At 35.3% G+C, this 18,048-nt stretch overlaps 1 protein-coding gene across 2 annotated transcripts in view; it reads left to right on the top strand.

Moving 5' to 3' along the window:
- Nucleotides 1-18,048, top strand: part of pdlim2 (PDZ and LIM domain 2 (mystique)) — a 117,881-nt gene that overhangs the window by 22,133 nt on the left and 77,700 nt on the right. The window contains exon 2 of one of the 2 annotated variants that reach the window (XM_087263502.1): nucleotides 11,727-11,848. In XM_087263502.1, coding sequence (XP_087119628.1) covers nucleotides 11,753-11,848 — 96 coding nt within the window. In that variant the 5' untranslated portion in view covers nucleotides 11,727-11,752. 2 annotated transcript variants of the gene reach the window in all.

The following is an 18,048-nucleotide window of genomic DNA, read 5'->3' as shown; positions in this document are numbered from 1 at the left end:
GTGCTTATGAAACATGTTTTGATTATTATCAAAACATCATCACTCTACACTATTAAATTTTTATGTCAGTTCAGCTTGACTAGGTTTTCCAAATTATTCTTGGGCATTCCCTTTATATAATAAACTAACCCATTTCTTTCAAAGATTACTTTTTTATACAAGTTATACAGTAGTTTGAGATAATTTTATACTTTAAGGCCCAACCCCAATTCTACATCTAAGCCCTTCCCCTTACCCCTACCCCTCGTTTTGCATGTTAATGTGAAGGGGTTATAATAACTTTTGTATAGCAGTCCCACAACGTTCCTACATTTAATGACATTCGAATACCCTGTCGGAAAGGTCAAGTAGCTGGGAATGAGCTTTTTACAGTGTTAGCTATAATGTTAATGTTGTTTTCGTGTGTTATGAATATGACCACGGTGTAAATGCCCAGTGTAGTTATGAACTTATTCCCACTTTATATCATTATTATAACATAATATATGCCTTCAGTGATTTCTTAAAGATAAATACCAAAAAATAACACAACTGAAATAACTACAGCAGTCGCGATCATCTGATCTCATGAGGCATGAGCATGAGGCATCGCGATGACATATGATGACAATTGCAGGTGTTGTAGTGGTGTCCCATTTCTTAGGGGTAAATTTTGAAGCCCTTCCCCTTCACACTCTGTTTTAAGGGCCAAGAGGAAGGGGTAGGGGTACAAAAACAGAATTGGGAGTTTGCCTAAATAGGTTCCCATTCGCATAATCTGGATGAAAGGTTCAGTAAAACAAGGTGAAACCTATTAGTTCACTGTTACTTGTGTCAGTCTAATTCAATATTCACAATGAACCAGTGTGGTTTCATACTACTTGCAAATCTGTTTATCATGTAAGTTGAACGCTATATGGGACTTGACTTCAACATAGACTTTAATTGCTTTTTTTAATAGTTTAACCTACCATTAATTGGTCAAAAACCTTACATTTGGTTAAAATGTCAAACTGAGCATTCCTAATTGTGTAATGCAATTCTGCGTGAGGCAATGCTGTCCAAGCAGTTGACAACAAATCTCATTCCAAGCAGCAGGAAACAGTTAACGTTTTCAAAAAAGACAAACATGATCTTTTTTGAAAGGCAGGGGAAATACCATTTACAAGAGGATCACTTTTAATTTACAATGCCACATAAAAATGCTTTGGACACAGGATGTAGCTTTAAACAGTTATATTGCAAAAATCTGATTCTGATCCAAGCAAAATTGCACATGAGCAGATCAGTTTTCTCTGGAGAAGTGTTTTGTCTTGTTTGTGTTTATTGAATCCACCATAGAGTTAGTGCAACTTGCTCTTAAATAGAATAGGGGATGAGTCTCTAGTTGGTTTATGACATGTTATGCCCAAATCACACTTACTGTTGGATTCATTAAGATAACTGGTACAAATCTTATTTACCATGTGCCTGGCATTACATTTATTTTTATTTTGTTTTATTGACCTGAGTGTACCTGCGCTGTGCTGTTTGTGACATGTGCTTGGATCATTAAAACAGGGTCCCTAGTCTTACTGGTGTAAAAAAATAGAGTTTATAATGCTGTACACAATATTCCTTTGCAAGGTTTTCCAAGTTTATTCTTGCCTTGCCTGGATCTTTTGAGGCTGGGCCTCTGTCTGCACTGTGACTCTAGTTTCTTGCTAAATGGCTAACATGGTTTGTATCGAGAGATTTGGGCCCAATCCCAATTCTATTTTTGTACCCCTACCCCTTCCCCTTGGCCCTTACAACCAAGGGTTAAGGGGAAGGGCTTCAAAATTTACCCCTAAGAATTGGGACAGCACTACAGTACCTGCACACGTCATCATATGTCCTTGCGATTTCTTGCTTCAAATGAGATCAGACGATTGCGACTGCTGGAGTAATTCCAGTTATGTTATTTTTTAGTATTTATCTTCAGGAAATCACTGAAGGCATATATTATGTTATCATAATGTGGCAATAAGATTGTAATACTGTGCATTTAACACAGTGGCCATACTCATCAATGTAAACACACAAAAACAGCATTAACATTATAGCAGACACTGTAAAAAGTTCTAGACAGCCACTAAACTTATCTGACCGGGTATTCCAGTGTCATCGAGTATCACAAAGTTGTGGGACTGCTGTACAGGAGTTATGATTTGGGATTATAGATTGCGAATAGATGGCGAAATTTAGCGGTTTTTATTTTACGATTTTTTTTTAAGCATGATGGTAAAACATGAACGCCGTTATGAATATATTAAAACGTGTTTGTTTGTTGTAAAAATTCATAATAATGACAAAAAAATACTAATTTGTGGATCTCCTTCAGGGTACAGCTGATGCTTTGGTATTCTGGGAATTTTTTCTTACCCCTTGGTTTTAAGTGTGGTCCTGAAAAGTCTTGGTTTGAAGGGGTGTATACCCCTTGCTCTTAGCCCTACGCCTTCAAGCAAAAGAGAATTTGGACACCACTACCCTTTCACAAGCACACGCAAAGCGAGGGGTAGGGGTATGGGGAAGGGCTAAGGGGTAGAACTGGGATTGGGCCTTAATGTGCTTTATGTGGTTTTAGGAAGACTGAAAAAAGCCTAGATTTGTTAACGCACAATGTCTGAGTGAGTTAGATCTTTGAAGTATACCCAGTTCTGGGAGTTAATCAACTCCTCCTCCAGCTTTCAGCTGTTTTTTCAACTCAGCCAAGCCCAGTTTGATTAGCTGTTGTCCAGTTTCGACAGGAAGATTTCCCCCTCAGTACATGCTCTACTGGCACTATGTCATAATCATGCCCATATACATGAGCAAGCCCCTGATTGGTTAACGTGCCACAAATGTCCACTAAAGTATAGATTTTCGAAGTATTTTCAAATGCAATGCAAATGTCTTTGCATTGACTTAACATGTAGATCACTCCTGGTTGATGCATCATTCGCGTTTGGTGTAAATACACCATTAGAAATCACCCTGGGGGGTAGGGCTGCATGATTTTGGAAGAATCTAACATTGCAATATTTTCTTTTTGTGCCATTTTTAAATGTTTTATTATTATTATTATTATTTATTTTATAAAATATATGAGCAATATCACACTCTTAGCAGTGTTTTAGCAGCCTGCTAAAAGTGTGATTACTGCGTTTATTTAACAGTTTGACAGCATAATCGTGTATATAAAAGAGAAAATCAAACACGGAAAGTCTAAAAACACATTTTTATGAGGAATTACTTCCCACATTCTTTCACATCTGCAGCTGACGTCAGAACATTCATTCATTCATTTTCTTTTCAACTTAGTCCCTTTATTAATCTACGGTCGCCACTTATCCAGCATATGTTTTATGCGCCGGATGCCCTTTCAGCTACAACACATCTCTGGGAAACATCCATACATACTCATACACTATGGACAATTTTGCCTACCCAATTCACCCGTACAGCATGTCTTTGGTCTGTGGGGAAACATACGCAAATGCAGGGAGAACATGCAAACTCCACACAGAAACGCCAACTGACCCAGCCGGGGCTTGAACCAGCAACCTTTTTGCTGTGAGGCAATTGTGCTACCCACTGCGCCACAGTGACATAATTTCAAACGTTTTATTTTAAAGATCTGAGGTTAACTATCTGCAACTGCTTTCAGTAGTATGGCAATAAAAGTAAATGTAAAATGGCTTTCAAACTCACATTGTTAGCACTGAATAAAGCTGTTGTTCAGCTGCAAGAAATAGAAGTATTTTCTAATATGTCAATTCGAGGTATTGGTTAGAACAAAACCAGCTTTAAAAATGGAAAATATTCCTTCTATTGTGTGCCGTTGATTTTATTTAAAACACTACTTTAATTAGCCTTTATGCTGTGTTCACACCAGATGCAGCGTTTGGGGATAAATCACGATGTTTACGCGTAAATAGCTTGAACATTTTGAGTTTACTCGCTTCATTTGCTTATCAAATACACTTCATTCATGCGTCAAATTTACTTTACAATAGACACGGATTTGCGTAATGGGCAGAGCCTCTGTCGGCCCAGTGACTCTAGCTTCATTGCTAAATGGCTAACATGGATTTTATTGAGAGAATAGCTGTGTTTATGTGCATTAGGAAGACTGAAAAAAGTCCACTAGATCCATTTCTGAGGTACACCCAGCTCAGTGAGCTCATAAACTCCTCCAGAAACCATGCCTGGATGAAGGAAGCTTTTAGCCGAGCCCAGCTTGATGAACTGCTGGCCGGTGTCTGCAGGAGGATTTCCCCCCGGCATACCAACAGGCGCATAAGTCATAATTACACCGCTTCAAGAGAAAGTTCCTGAATGGATAATGTGGTGCGAATGTCTGCTGAAGTTCAAATTTTTCAACTTGAGCGATTTGCATGTCACTCGCGCAAAAAGTTGAACTTACACCGCTTCGTTCGCACGAATCAAATTATTCGTGCCACCTATTTCCCGCGTATCACGCCGCACGGTGTCCATTCACGTCTTTGCATTGACTTAACATGTAAACCACTCGTGCTTGACACTTCCGTGTGAACGCAGCATAAGGCTCAATCGTCAGACTCACTCATCAATCTTCCAACCTGCGCTTGTTTTTATTTTGATCCAGAAATGTAATACCTAGTTCAACCACTGGGTGTCAAACTTGCATACTTCACTTTTAAACTCTCACATGCCTTAAAAACATGTGCAAACAAAAATCTTTTTCTCCATTACCAAGATCCTGCAATGTGATCATTACGGATGTGCACATTGCGATATCAATGCTGAATGATTTCGTGCAGCCCTACTAGGGGTACTGCTCCTGTTAACAAACACTATACGATATTGTTAAAATTGACCCCTCCTAATCATTGAATTCAGTTTAGCTGAATTTAGTTTCTCATAATTGCTTATCTTTGTTTCCTTCCACAAAGAAACTCTATCTAGTGGTCTTTTGGCAAATGCCAACAAATGTCAGCATGGAAGCATAGACTCCTAAAATGTATTTTTAAGATGCAAACACTTTCACTTTCCTTGTTGGCTAAACAATGCATTTTCTTTTTCCACCAAAGTTACCCTCCCTGTGTTTCCTTCCCTTTCCTTTTATGATTAAAATTCACACAAAAAAGGTTCAAAATTGGGTCCAGACTCTTGTGTTTTCTGTGGATTAGTGTTGATTTACCATCATATCAGAACATGTTGGAACATAAAGTTTCTTAGTTTACACACTATATTTTGAAGCACAAAACAAACTGATTAATCATTTGTATGAATGTTTAGTGGTCAACAGCAGTCAGCAACATTAATGTTAGTCCCTACTTACCATAATAAAGTTTGCGTAGAATTTATGCCATTTAATGTGCAAAACAACATGATAAAAGTGTGCTTATTCAGTGTGAATTCAGTAATGTTCTTTTCTGTTAAGATGGTGCTAATGGAAGCAGCTGATGATCCTTGGTAGAACATTGACTAATTGAGCTTCCAAAGGGAGGAAAATGTGGCTCCCTCCTCCTCTTTGATTACATAAAAAAGTGCAGAGCAGTCAGAGTCTCTGGAGGCCACAGTAATTATGAGAGCTCCTCATGAACAGAGACATCGTTAAGGCTGCTAATTGCCTGGAGAGCTAATGATGGGGTAGATTTGCATTCTTTGGACCAAACTCTCCAAGAATGTAACAACATCCGTAGCCTCATGTGGGTCACGGTGGGTAGAGAAGACTCTGCGGGATTGTTTGTCCTGTGTGTGGAGCCAATTTTTAGGCTTTCACACACTTTCCCCTGTTGATATTAAATTCAGGACAGCTTGACACAGACGGTGACCTGTCTGGAGTGTTTACATGGCCAAATTCCTTAAATTCCTCCTTTTAATTACATCATTATCAGTCGTGGTTGATCCATGTTATCCTTTCAAAACAGAGTTGGTACTGTACATGTGCAAATTGTGTTATATAATTATTGCAGTAGAGATATCTGTGCTTTTAATGGCAAGTCATGACTGCTTTGCACATGGGCTGGAGAAAGAAATTTCTACAATAAAATGTAAAAAAAAAAAAAATTGCATTATGGGACCTTGATCTCTACTCTGTCTAATTTTTTATGTTGACAATTACACTCTATAGTTTAACAAAGTGACATTTATTAACATTTAAAAGTTTGAAACACTGTGACGTATAAAAAATAATATGGAGAGGAGTGTGAAGGGTTTTGTACCATAATATTTTGAGATGCACCGAAACTATTTTTTTTTTTGGAACTGGTCCGATCTCTACCAATATTCGGAATATCGACCAATACAGATCCGATCACAATACTGTGCGATTTTTTTTTTTTTTTTTTTTTTTTTTTTTTTTTTTTTTTTTTTAATTAATTAATTTATTTTCTAAGCATAATACAGTTTCTATAGCTCCGGTGCTAACCTCAAATAACATGAGTTTCTTTGTGAAATAGGACCTATAGGCCTACTAATATATGACAGATCACAAGGCACAATCTAAATATAAACCTAATGCTTGCTGTAGACTAGGCTACTGTACATTATTGAGCATTCGTTATGACATTGATCTGTTGTGTTTCAGCTTATGTTTCCTTTTTAATATTAAGATTTTTCTTTGAAACCTGTAATAGGCCAGTTATACTTAAAAATCCGTTTCAAATCTTGCTGTGAGAAGGAGAAAGTTTGAAATAAAGTCCGCTTGTATGCTTCAGCGCCAAAACATAAACTGGTCCGTTAAATTAAATGTTGATTAACAATAAAATTACAGTAAATTACTCACAGGTTCGAGTAGCCTATACTAGGCTACCTAATTTTTCTGTTAATGACAATCCATGTCACCCGTCAGATTCACTTTAATTTATCGAACTAGCTTGCTTTGACCACAATGAGCCAGGCTTTACAAACTATTGGCAGCACTTAATTTTTTTTGTCAGCTCTGTGATTGGTTGGCTTGATGTACCGGTGATGCGCTGAGGCGGTGCTAAGAGCCGTGAGCCCAATTGAGTGAGTGTTTAAGAGTGTCGAGTACCGTGAAGGAGCTCCAGATGAAACAATGAGTTTACTCGGAATTAGTGAGTTTTAACTAATTGTAGTGTTCAGAAAAAATATATGTATACACACAAAGAAACTCAACACAACGGAACATAAAGGACCTACTGCCTGCAGTTTCAGAAGTCTTATTGCAGAGCAAAACAAACAGCATGTAGAAGTATAAATGCACGACTACTGTATGCAAAAGGCAGGTGACCCATCCTTCTTGAATATTTTTTATTTTTTATTCGACCACTCGACTCTTCGACCACTGGTTACACCCCTAGTAGCTATAAATGCATTAAGATTTTTACTGAATTTTATGACCATTCACTCTGTATACAAGCAAAGCATAACGGGTCGTTTTGTTTTCTATTTAAAAGGTCTATAGAATATTATAACCATATTTATTAAATGCATCACATTTATATACAGTAAGTGTATGTTTCCAGCTCAAATTAACTTTTAGTTTATTTGTTTATTGTTTTGGCTATATTGAAGACTGAAAATAGCTATTTTAAGTCTGATCAGCTTAGTTTTCTGGTCCTGCCCTTCAGTGACACTAAACTTTTGATAAGAGTTGGGTGGTTGACTCTGTTTACAGTATTGCATAAGAATATTGAAACTATCGAAATTCAAATCAGGGTTAGTAAGTGGACATGCAGGGAAGACAGTAAACCACAATTCAGTATCAAAAGGGAATCACTGTCCACACTTAAAACAGTGTTTTAAAAAAGTATTATTTTCTTAATACAATATTTACAGTATCTACAAAACATCACAGATCACATTTCAGAGACCATATGCTGACTGACAAAAAAAAATGCTAGTTCTCATTTGTCACTTGAACCTGACAGCAAATAGTCTTCATTTTTAAAGGTTTGCATTAGACAGTCTGAGCATGTTTTTGCTGTAAGGTAAATAGTTCATGAACACCTTGGTGGGATCTTTTACAAAGCTCTGCTGCAGGCAAATGCTTTACGTGAATCTTCAGGACCTTTAATAAAAAAAAAAAAAAACATTCATGTTGACAGAGATGAGTAAGTGTTTGTCCCATAGTTTTGCTGCTTACTTTAGATTTAATGATGTGCTGGTTAATATGTTCATTTCAATTGAGATAAATCTCGTCTTAGTTTTTTTAAATCAATGACTTATTCAATGAGATATTCTGACCCAACACAGCTGTTGTATGATATGAGATTTGAAACATAATTTGTGAATCACTTTGCCTAACTTTATTTCTTGAGTCCTTCTTGGTGCTTGAAAATGTTCGATTCTTTGTTATGTCATTGCATGTTAATGAGCAACGAGCACAGTCTTGGCTGACCACATAATTTATCCATTTATGTACCACAGAAGAAAACGTTGTGTGGGTTTGGAAGGGTGCATAAATTGAAAGAATAAAATGTGTTTGGGATCTAGTTCTGGAAAACCGCTGTTTTCATCCAAATGTTTTTAGCAGTTAATGGACATCAGATCTAGACTGTTTGCTGATTCAGATTTGTCATTGAGTCACTGGATTATTGTATTTCACCAAAACAAATAATTTGAATAAACCTACAGTAAATATTTCCAAAATGCTTGTTATCAGCTTGTGTAACAAAACTCTTTAGACAGTTTTGTTGCAGGGACAGTAGAGAATGCACATTGAAATTTAAGACTGGGAATGCAAAATTAAATTAAGATGTATTGTATTCCTAGACCAGAACTCTGGGGTTCTGTATACAGTACATGACACTGCATCTAATTAAAATCTGAGAACTTCTAAAGAGTTTTGCCTTTCGTTTACACAATCATGACATTTTGCTGGCCTGAAAATGCAAACTTTAAGGATGTAAAAGTTTTTGAAAACAATATGTTGTCATATCTGTGTAAATGAGAAAATTAGATTTTTTTTGTGTGAAAATGGTGTGTGTGTGTGTGTGGGTGCATTACATGTTTAGTATATGCCTCTGCTGACAACCAAAGCAAAAGTGGTCTACAGGATCTCATGTACTTGGTTGTAGTAATTTTTTAGAGCGGATGTGCCCAAAGTAGGGCCCTCGGGCCAATGTTGGCTTGTGGTAACCTTTGGTTTGGTATGCCATCCCATCTGCAAAGAGAGAGAATGATGGGGAGTTAGGTGGAGCGAATGCCTTTGACATAGATCGTCATTTCGAATTCAATGTATACCTTTTGTTTTTTTGTTTAATTAAGGAGCTACAAAAAATGAAACAAATTAAATGTTTCATATGAATCAGACTTTTAAAATGTAAATACCGTCATTAGACAGAGAGTACAATGCACAAGACATCGGTGAGCAACTCTAGTCAACGGCAGGAGCTGCTCGACTAGTGTATTCAGTATTGAGCTTCATTGTGTTATAAATGGGATCGTTTATGTTTTTACTATAATAAGTTGATTTATAAAACGTTCAAAACTGTACTGCATCATCATTTAATATGATTTAAAGCACCTTTTCTAGATATTTTTAAATAATAAGCTAACAAATGAGCAAATTTTATGTAATACAGTTTGGTATATTTAATTTATTCAGCCCACAGCCCTCAATAAAGTTTGTTTTTTTCCCTTTATAAGAAAAAGTTTGGGCACCCCTGATTTAGTGCTATCACATTACTGACCTAGCAATAGCATGCATAAAAGCGTTCACTGTAGTTTAATATTAAGCTTTGTTTATAGTCCATATATCTTTATGTTGACCTCAAAGTCTTTCTGAAAAGCAACACAGATTCTCTAACTATGTAATCCTAAGTACACTTGTTTGCATTTCTGCTTGGTTGTTTTAGGGAGCAGTAAGCTAGGTAAACAGTAGGGTCCTCCTGCACACTTGTTGGTAGAGCTGGGCGATATGGCTTTTTTTTCCCCCCATTTCATAATAATTCTGTTAAAACCTTTACAACCTTATCATAGTTTTAACTAATTGTAATATATGAAAATTATATAGAAAAAAGCTGCTGTTCATTAATTTTCCTTTAGCTTGGCCCCTTTATTCATCAGGGGTCACCACAGCGAAATAACCGCCAACTTATCCAGCATATGTTTTACACAACAGATGCCCTTCCAGCAGCAACCCAATACTGGGAAACATCCATACCTTCTCATTCACACACACACACACACACACACACTCATATGGCCAATGCAGTTAATTCAATTCACCTGTACCGCATTTTTAAAAATAAATTGGTATTACACTTCGTACTTTTCAGATTGTTCATAGTATATGTACTTAATCTGGCACTTTTACTATAAACTGCCATATCAACCATTTGGTAGAGGTTGATATTTTAGACATTATGGAATGTGATGGAAAAAAAATGCATTAATTAGTGACATTAGGAGTTTTATTTCTTGATAGGGTAGTTAAAGGGTTAAAAAGGAGACCTTTTTCAAGATGAATTATTTTTATTTTATTTATTTTGTGAACTTTTTTAAGAAAAAATATTTTTATTTTGTTATATCGTTGATTCATTCATTCATTTTCTTTTTGGCTTAGTCCCTTTTATTAATCTGGGGTCGCCACAGCGGAATAAACCACCAACTTATCCTGCACGCTTTTACGCAGCGGATATAAAATTATAAAAAATATAAAATTGAAAAAATTTATAAAATGACTCTTATTTGGCTAGTGGGTTGCATTTTATTGCTTTTATTTGCGTCAGGTTGCGGCATTTTTTAAGATTAGTCTAGTGCACTGAGCGAGTTTTGTCAGTGTTGATATTTGCAGTAATGAACGTCTTTACGGCTGGGTCACGTCATTTATCTCGAAACAACAACAGCAGATTCCTATGTTAGATCGGTAACAATTACTTTCATGTGGGTGTTTTCATTAATCGTGTTCTCCATTAATTTTTAGCATGGGACATACATGTTGTGGCACGAAGTTTCAAATGTGTGTGGTGAATGTGTAATCGAGAGCCCTGAATTATGTAATTTTTTTTGGCATATTCTAGCCCTACCTGTTGGTCTTCCTTTTCTTTCAGTAGCTTCTATTTTTGGTGCTTTTCATCCTCACATGTGTTAGCAATAACTACTTGCACCAACATCTAACCTGGTCTTTATGGGGTTAGGTGCATTTTTACTGTGTAGTCATTAAACCCACATATCCTCAAAGAGCTTAATGAAGAACGGTGCATAAGTGAATGATCAACACTGTTATGATTTACACTAAAGATAGCAGAATTTTTTTTAAAATGTCAGATTCCTTCTTTCCTTCCTTTTTTCCCCCCCTTTTTATTGCTTTATTTCCTTCCTTCCTGTGAGGCTACTTTGCAGGCTTGCTCAACTATTTAATCAAAACAAAAATTCCTCTCCTCAAAAAATAAAAATAAAGTCAATTTTTGTCCGTTTTTTTTTTTTTTTTAACTTTAAGTAATAAATGTTTATGGAAATGTAAATCTATACTACTCTGAAGTGGTTTTTCTCATTCCTTATGTTTGCTACAGCTTGTCAGACTTGTGAAATTCGTCTGTGTCTGTTGGTAGATTTGAGGTGCAGTCAAGTGGAATAGGATGAAAGGTGTTCTGAAAAACAGGTGAAGGTAGTTTAGCTTTCAACAGCAGCCAGTAGCTTAGAGATGTGGAAACTATGAGATGCATCTGTGGCATTTCAGCTTGATGTAAAATCAAAATTGACAAAGTCTTTCTCCTTCTGTCAGTGTTCCACTTTTACGCTCTCCTCTTTTAACACTGTTTTTTTTCTCTCTCTCACACATCTCTCATTAGAGCATTGTACAGCAGCTCGTGATCACATGATGCCGTTTACAGTGAACCTGATTGGCCCATCCCCGTGGGGATTCAGAATATCTGGAGGGCGAGACTTTAAGAAGGCCATAACCGTTTCCAAGGTAAATTTTAATTTCTGTTAACCAAAGTACTTGTAAGATATGATGAGTCATTGCTCAACATTATACCTTAATGTCTAACAACTTCATTTAAAAGAGGTAGATATCAGTGATCAAAAGTATAATGTCTTTTTGGTTTTTGATGATGTCTTATTTACTTGTCTTATTTACTTATTCTTATTCGGAGAGTCATAATCAGGGCTAAAATCATTCAGTCTGAACTTGGAATTAGTTTTATTCTCCATTCTATGTAAAGGTGACATTGACTAAGTTACTGTTGTGTCTTCCAACTTCCAAGTTGAAAAGAAACCATGCAGCTTTATTTTTTATTTATTTATTTATTTATTTATTTATTTATTATATTTATGTGCCATAATTGTTTGAATTTCATGCTGGTTTAGGCCTAACCAGCTAGTTTTTGTTTTGTACGGTATGTGCCCGCAAACTACAAGCTCCTCTTAGTAAGGTTTTTTTCAAATCTCTCCTCTTGTAAACAGATAGCAAAACTGCTAATGATGGTCCTTTTCATTTTTTTGTTTGAACAATGAAGCAATCATACATGCAGTCTGCTCTGTGTTCAGATGTAACTTTATAGGCTCACAGATGTCCTTACACAGAATCCCAGTTCAAAAGAGTCAACAGAGAAAATGGCCTATAGCCCGATCTTAACTTTTGTCGTCACAATGGGTAGACAGCTTAAAATACTCATTGTCAGTCATACAGACAAAAGTGAGCAAAAAATCAAGGCTTGGTTAAGCGCTGTGGGCACTGTGCAGGTTTAACTCCTCAAGAATGGATTGTCATTCCTGATCCAGCTCATTTAAAGAGATATGATGTGAAATGACTTGCTGTGCACTGAGGTGTTTTTGACAGGGTAAAAGGGTGTTTATTTACGTTACTTCAACTTTAACATTAACAAAGTAGCTTTTTGGGTAAATAAGATAATAATTGCAATAAGGCGCAAGACGTGTTTGGCGCGATTTATTGTTTTTTTCAGACCAGCACACCCCTAATTTTAATTTTCGCCACATTGTTTAAATTGCAAACTTATTTGCTAAACCTCATGAGTGTTCCGGTCTAAAAAGGTGTGTTAAGACACATTGTTGGCACGTTGCTCTTTTGAGAAACTGAAATTGACTGCGACACTCATCAACTGAAAGCTGGTTTAATGTCCAGCACGGAGCGCATCAGTTATGTGCCTATGCAGGTCCAAAACGTGTACACATTGCTTAATACACACTGGATATACAGCAATACACAATTATCTTTACATAGGAAACATAAATAAAGGATTAAAATGTTACAAAAAACATTATTTTCCACATAAATATAAAAAAACATTACCTCCATGCCTTCATGTTTGGTTATTTTCAGTTTCTTCATGATACAATTTACATTTGTATAATGTTATTATCATTAGCAGTATTATTTATTATAAGCATATTTATACTTGTTTTAATAAAATCAAGTTGACATTTGTCCGTCTGTCGGGTTTCAGAGATGTATGCATCACCATATGGGGCACAAGAATAGGACAGGTGTTTTGACCACACTTTGTTATTGTTGTTCATTTATTTGTTTGCTGGACATTAGAACTGAATTTAGAAATAGTTTTGAAACAAATCTTTATGCTTAACAAACAAAATTAAATATGTAGGCTTATGGATGTCTTCAGTGGAGTTTCTACAACACCGTTTCCTTATACACGAGTAAAAAGTAAAAATAAACAAAAGAAAAAGTAAAAAGGCCGAATCGAGGAGGCTTGAAACAAACAAGAAAGGTTTAACGAGAACGTAATTAATTGCATTTACACTTATTTGTATGTTGGTTAAATGTTATTTAACATTGATCTGGGTCTCTTGGACGTTTGAGCACAAGATTTCAATGCTGTTTTTCTGCTGGGAAGTTCTGAATCTGCTGTACTTCTGCCACCTAGTCTGGAACCCATTTATTATTTTTTTTTATATTTTTATTTTTATTCATTTATTTTTTGTGGGCTTTGAGACCGTTTTAAATGGAAACAAACCAATTCCTCTCAGCTACAGTAATTCTGCATCGCCTTCCAGAAAAACACCACAGGATTTCTAATTAAAGTAAGCTAATGGCACATTTCCTTCAGATCCGGGTCACAGCTGCATTGTAACCATGAATTATCTTGGATTTAAATCTTAATCTCTGAGACTTTCAGTTTTTGTGGATTTTATTTCCCTTTTTTTTAAATATTTTTTTAATTTGTTTTATTACCATAATGATTTTATTATGAACAAAAAATGAGATTATAGTCGTAGTTTTAAATACCCAATACTTAAATTTATTTTTCAAAACACAATAAAATGTATGTCTAATATATTGGAATGATATCCAGAATATGTCTGTCTCCCTGTTAAACGAGTTAAAGTTATTTAAACGTTAATGCTTCAAATTTAAAGATAAATTTGACATTGTAAAATGTATAAGTTAAAACTAAATATAAGCGATTTATGTTTTTTTTTTTTTTTTTTTTTTTTTTTTTTTTTTTTTTTTTTTTTTGGTATTTAGAGTGGTTTGTAGTAACACACAATAAAACAGCATGATGTTTTTAAGGGGGTTCCAAAGGGTGTCATGGAGGTAAAGGTCTGGGTGTAGTATAGCAGGAAATGTGCTTAGGCACAGATTTAGTGCTTTTTTACTTTTTGCATTGCTTTTGTCTGAACTCCCCCTTATACTAATTCTTCCTGTTTTTCATGTACGTCTTTTACACAGTGGCAAAGTATTTTAGGAGACGGATAAATTTATTAGGGGTGAGAGAAAAAAAAAAATCACACGATTGAGATTATTTTAAATACCATTTTATAATTGATTGGTGTAATCCAAAATTGATTTACAACCACAAATCAGGAAATGCTGGGACTGAATGGAAAAGCAAATAAAGTAGTGATTTCCAAACTTAACTTTACTTGTATTTCATTGCAGGCAATACAACCAACATTATTTAATGTGTTCCTCTCAATTTTTATTGTTTTGTTTATTCATTTATTTATTTGTTTAATAAACACGTATTTCAATTTTAGTTCTTGCAATACATAAAAAAAAGTTGGAACAGTAAGTATTTACCACTTTGTAGTGTTATGATGTAGTGTTTGTCATTTTCTTTTATTTATTTGCGTTTACCAAACTGTCCCAACTTTTTCTAATTTGGGGTAATATATTTAACAATTGAATTTTTTTCACAGATGTGGAGCGTAGATGTTGTCACTTTTAATTTACCACAAGATGTGTTTGTTTACAATATTAATGTTAGATGATATTATATCTATCCAAAGGAAGCAACATCATGGTGGAGGAAGAGTAAGCAAGCATTTTTATTTCATTTATATGGAAGTTGAGCATAATGCACTGCTTGATTGTTGATGATAATATTCTGTATTCCACTGCCACGTTTTGCTCACAGCATGCCAGTGAAAAAGTACTTTGAGAAGTGCAGCACAATGCGCTGTAGTGATGAATGCATCTGAGAAGATGTTTACCGGTCTGTGACTCGCATCACGTGTTGTTATCGCAACATGCATTCAACCTTAATCTGTTTGATCTAGGCTCTGCGTTATCAATCGCTAAACTTCTGACAGATGCAGCAGATGCATATACTGTACATGATGCAACAGATGCATGGTCTGATTTTTCTAATTCTGTTGTTGAAGAGATTTTAACAGTTGTCTTTGATAATTATACAGACTTAAATGACTTTATAGGACTTTGTTTTTGTTTTATTATTAATTTTGTTGCATATTTGACTTTTCATGTGCAAGTTCAGAAATTGTTTTTAACATTAAGATTTAATTATACAATGTTTACAATGTAAGAAGTATATATGTGCATTCTCATGTAATAAAACTTCATAAAGATGTTCTCATTATACAGTCACTTTAAGGGTATGATGTATTTTTCATTGTTTTAATCTTAATGTGCAAACCAAAATCACAACATACCTAAATATCAAATCATAGTAGTTGTATAATCAAAACACTTAATTATCACAAAATATATTAAATTGTGACAGAAGGAAAGGTAGTGGAGTATTGGATATGTAAATTAGTGCATGTCCTAGCCCTATAATTCATTTTCTGAAAGTTCGTTAGAAGTACTTGTGTTATCTGCTGTCATGCACAGAGGTAAAAAACAGAAATTCACACTTGTGCATGATTGAGGCATATTCAGATTACACAAGGCACTCTTCATTTTGCATCTCTGTAGCAACAGTTAATTGGCACTCGAGCAGGTCCTCAGACATGCCACTTCTGCCAGCATCAACAACAGCAACAACTGGCTGGCAGTCTATAAGGCCTCTCTGTGCTGTGCTCTGTGTCTGTGTTTTGAATCAAACTGAGCTGTTGCTTTCCTTTTCTTTTACTAATGAGGTGGTGGCCTTATTGACTGTTAAGTCTTGAGGGGATTCTAAACTTGGTTGAGCTAAAAGCATGCCTTGTTTAGTTGTTTTTAGGAATCCTGCCAACTATAACAACACTAAAAGAAAGTCAGGTTGATGGTATGGAGTAAACAATGTTTGGTGTGATCAAAACATTGATTTATTTGTCACGTGATTTTATTAAGTATTTTTTTCCATCCCACACAAGAGACTGTTCAGAAAATCTATATTTAGAAATTAATGGATTTGATATATATATCAAATTTATTTTATTTATATTTATTATGTGTGGATCGGAATAGGAGACAACAAATACAATTGACAGATTTTTTGGTATTATATGTTGTCATTTCTCAGTTTATTTTTCATGTATACCATTTGTGCCTTTTCTTGTGTTGTTTTACATTGAAAAATACACATTTAAATATCTAAAGTTTGCCATTTTTGACCTAAGCAATTGGAGAAACAGTAAGTCTTTACATCTTAACCTTATAAAGTCATTAAAGACTCTGATTACATTAAATACAACTCTGTTAAACTATTTTCAACAATAGCATTAGAAAAATCTAATATATAAAGTATATTTATAATATGTGATGTTTTTTATGTTTAATTTGCTTCGTAAGCCTACTGAATTGCTCTGCTTTAATAAATTGCATACAATTTAAGAGATTTCATGATAAAGGTAAGCATTTAAATGCCATCAAACCTAAATACCAGTCATTAGGAGTTTTGGGGCAATAAACTATATCTGTTTGCATTCCGGTATTCTGTACTAGTATTGTATACCATTATAGAAAATAATTCTCTTAAATTCATTCACTAAATTTCAGTAAAAATATGCTTTATATCCTGTGTTGTCCCTATTAAAATCTGGTATATCTAGAAACCTACATTATTAACAAATCAGAGCATGTAAAGTGCATACGGAAAGTGCATCACTTTTTACACATTTATTATGTTACAGCCTTTTTCCGAAATGAATTAAAATAACTTATTTCCTCAAAATTATACACGCAATGCCCTATAATGACAATGTGAAAATTATATATTTTTTAATTTTTGCCAAATTAAATAAATAAATAAATAAATAAACTGAAAATCACATTTACACACTGTAAGTATTCACACCCTTTGTTCAATACTTTGTTGATGCACCTTTGGCAGCAATTACAGCCTCAAGTCTTTTTGAACATGATGCCACAACCTCATCACACCTGCCTTTGGGAGTTTTTGCCCATTCCTCTTTGCAGTACCTCTTAAGCTCTATCAGGTTGGATGGGAAGCGATTATGTACAGCCATTTTCAGATCTCTCCAAACTCAAGGACATTCACAGAGATGTTGTGAAGTCATTCCATTGCTATTTTGCTGGCGTGGTCATTGTCCTGCTGGAAGATGAACAGTCACCCCAGTCTGAGGTCTAAAGCATTCTGAAGCAGATTTTCATTTAGGATGTCTCTGTACATTGCTGCATTCATCTTTCCCTCTATCCTGACTAGGGTAGGGTTTTCTCCAAACCTAACACCTGGCATTCAAATAAAAGAGTTCAATTTTAGTCTCATCAGACCAGAGAACTTTGTTTCCTATGGTCTGAGAGTCCTTCAGATGCCTGATGGCAAATTTCAGGTAGGGAGTGGCTTCCGTCTGGCCACTCTACCTTACAGGACTGTGGTGGATTGCTGCACAGATGGTTTTCCTTCTGTAAGGTTCTCCTTTCTCCACAGAAGGACGCTGGAGCTCAGACAGAGTGACCATCGAGTTATTGATCACCTCCCTGGATCTCCATGAATCTATGTGTGC

Source organism: Danio rerio, chromosome 8, assembly GCF_052040795.2.
Source record: "Danio rerio strain M-AB ecotype USA chromosome 8, GRCz13ab, whole genome shotgun sequence".
In the NCBI taxonomy this organism is placed as follows: domain Eukaryota; kingdom Metazoa; phylum Chordata; class Actinopteri; order Cypriniformes; family Danionidae; genus Danio; species Danio rerio.
The sequence above is the reverse complement of the archived record's forward strand: the minus strand, read 5'-3'. Positions and strand labels throughout refer to the sequence as shown.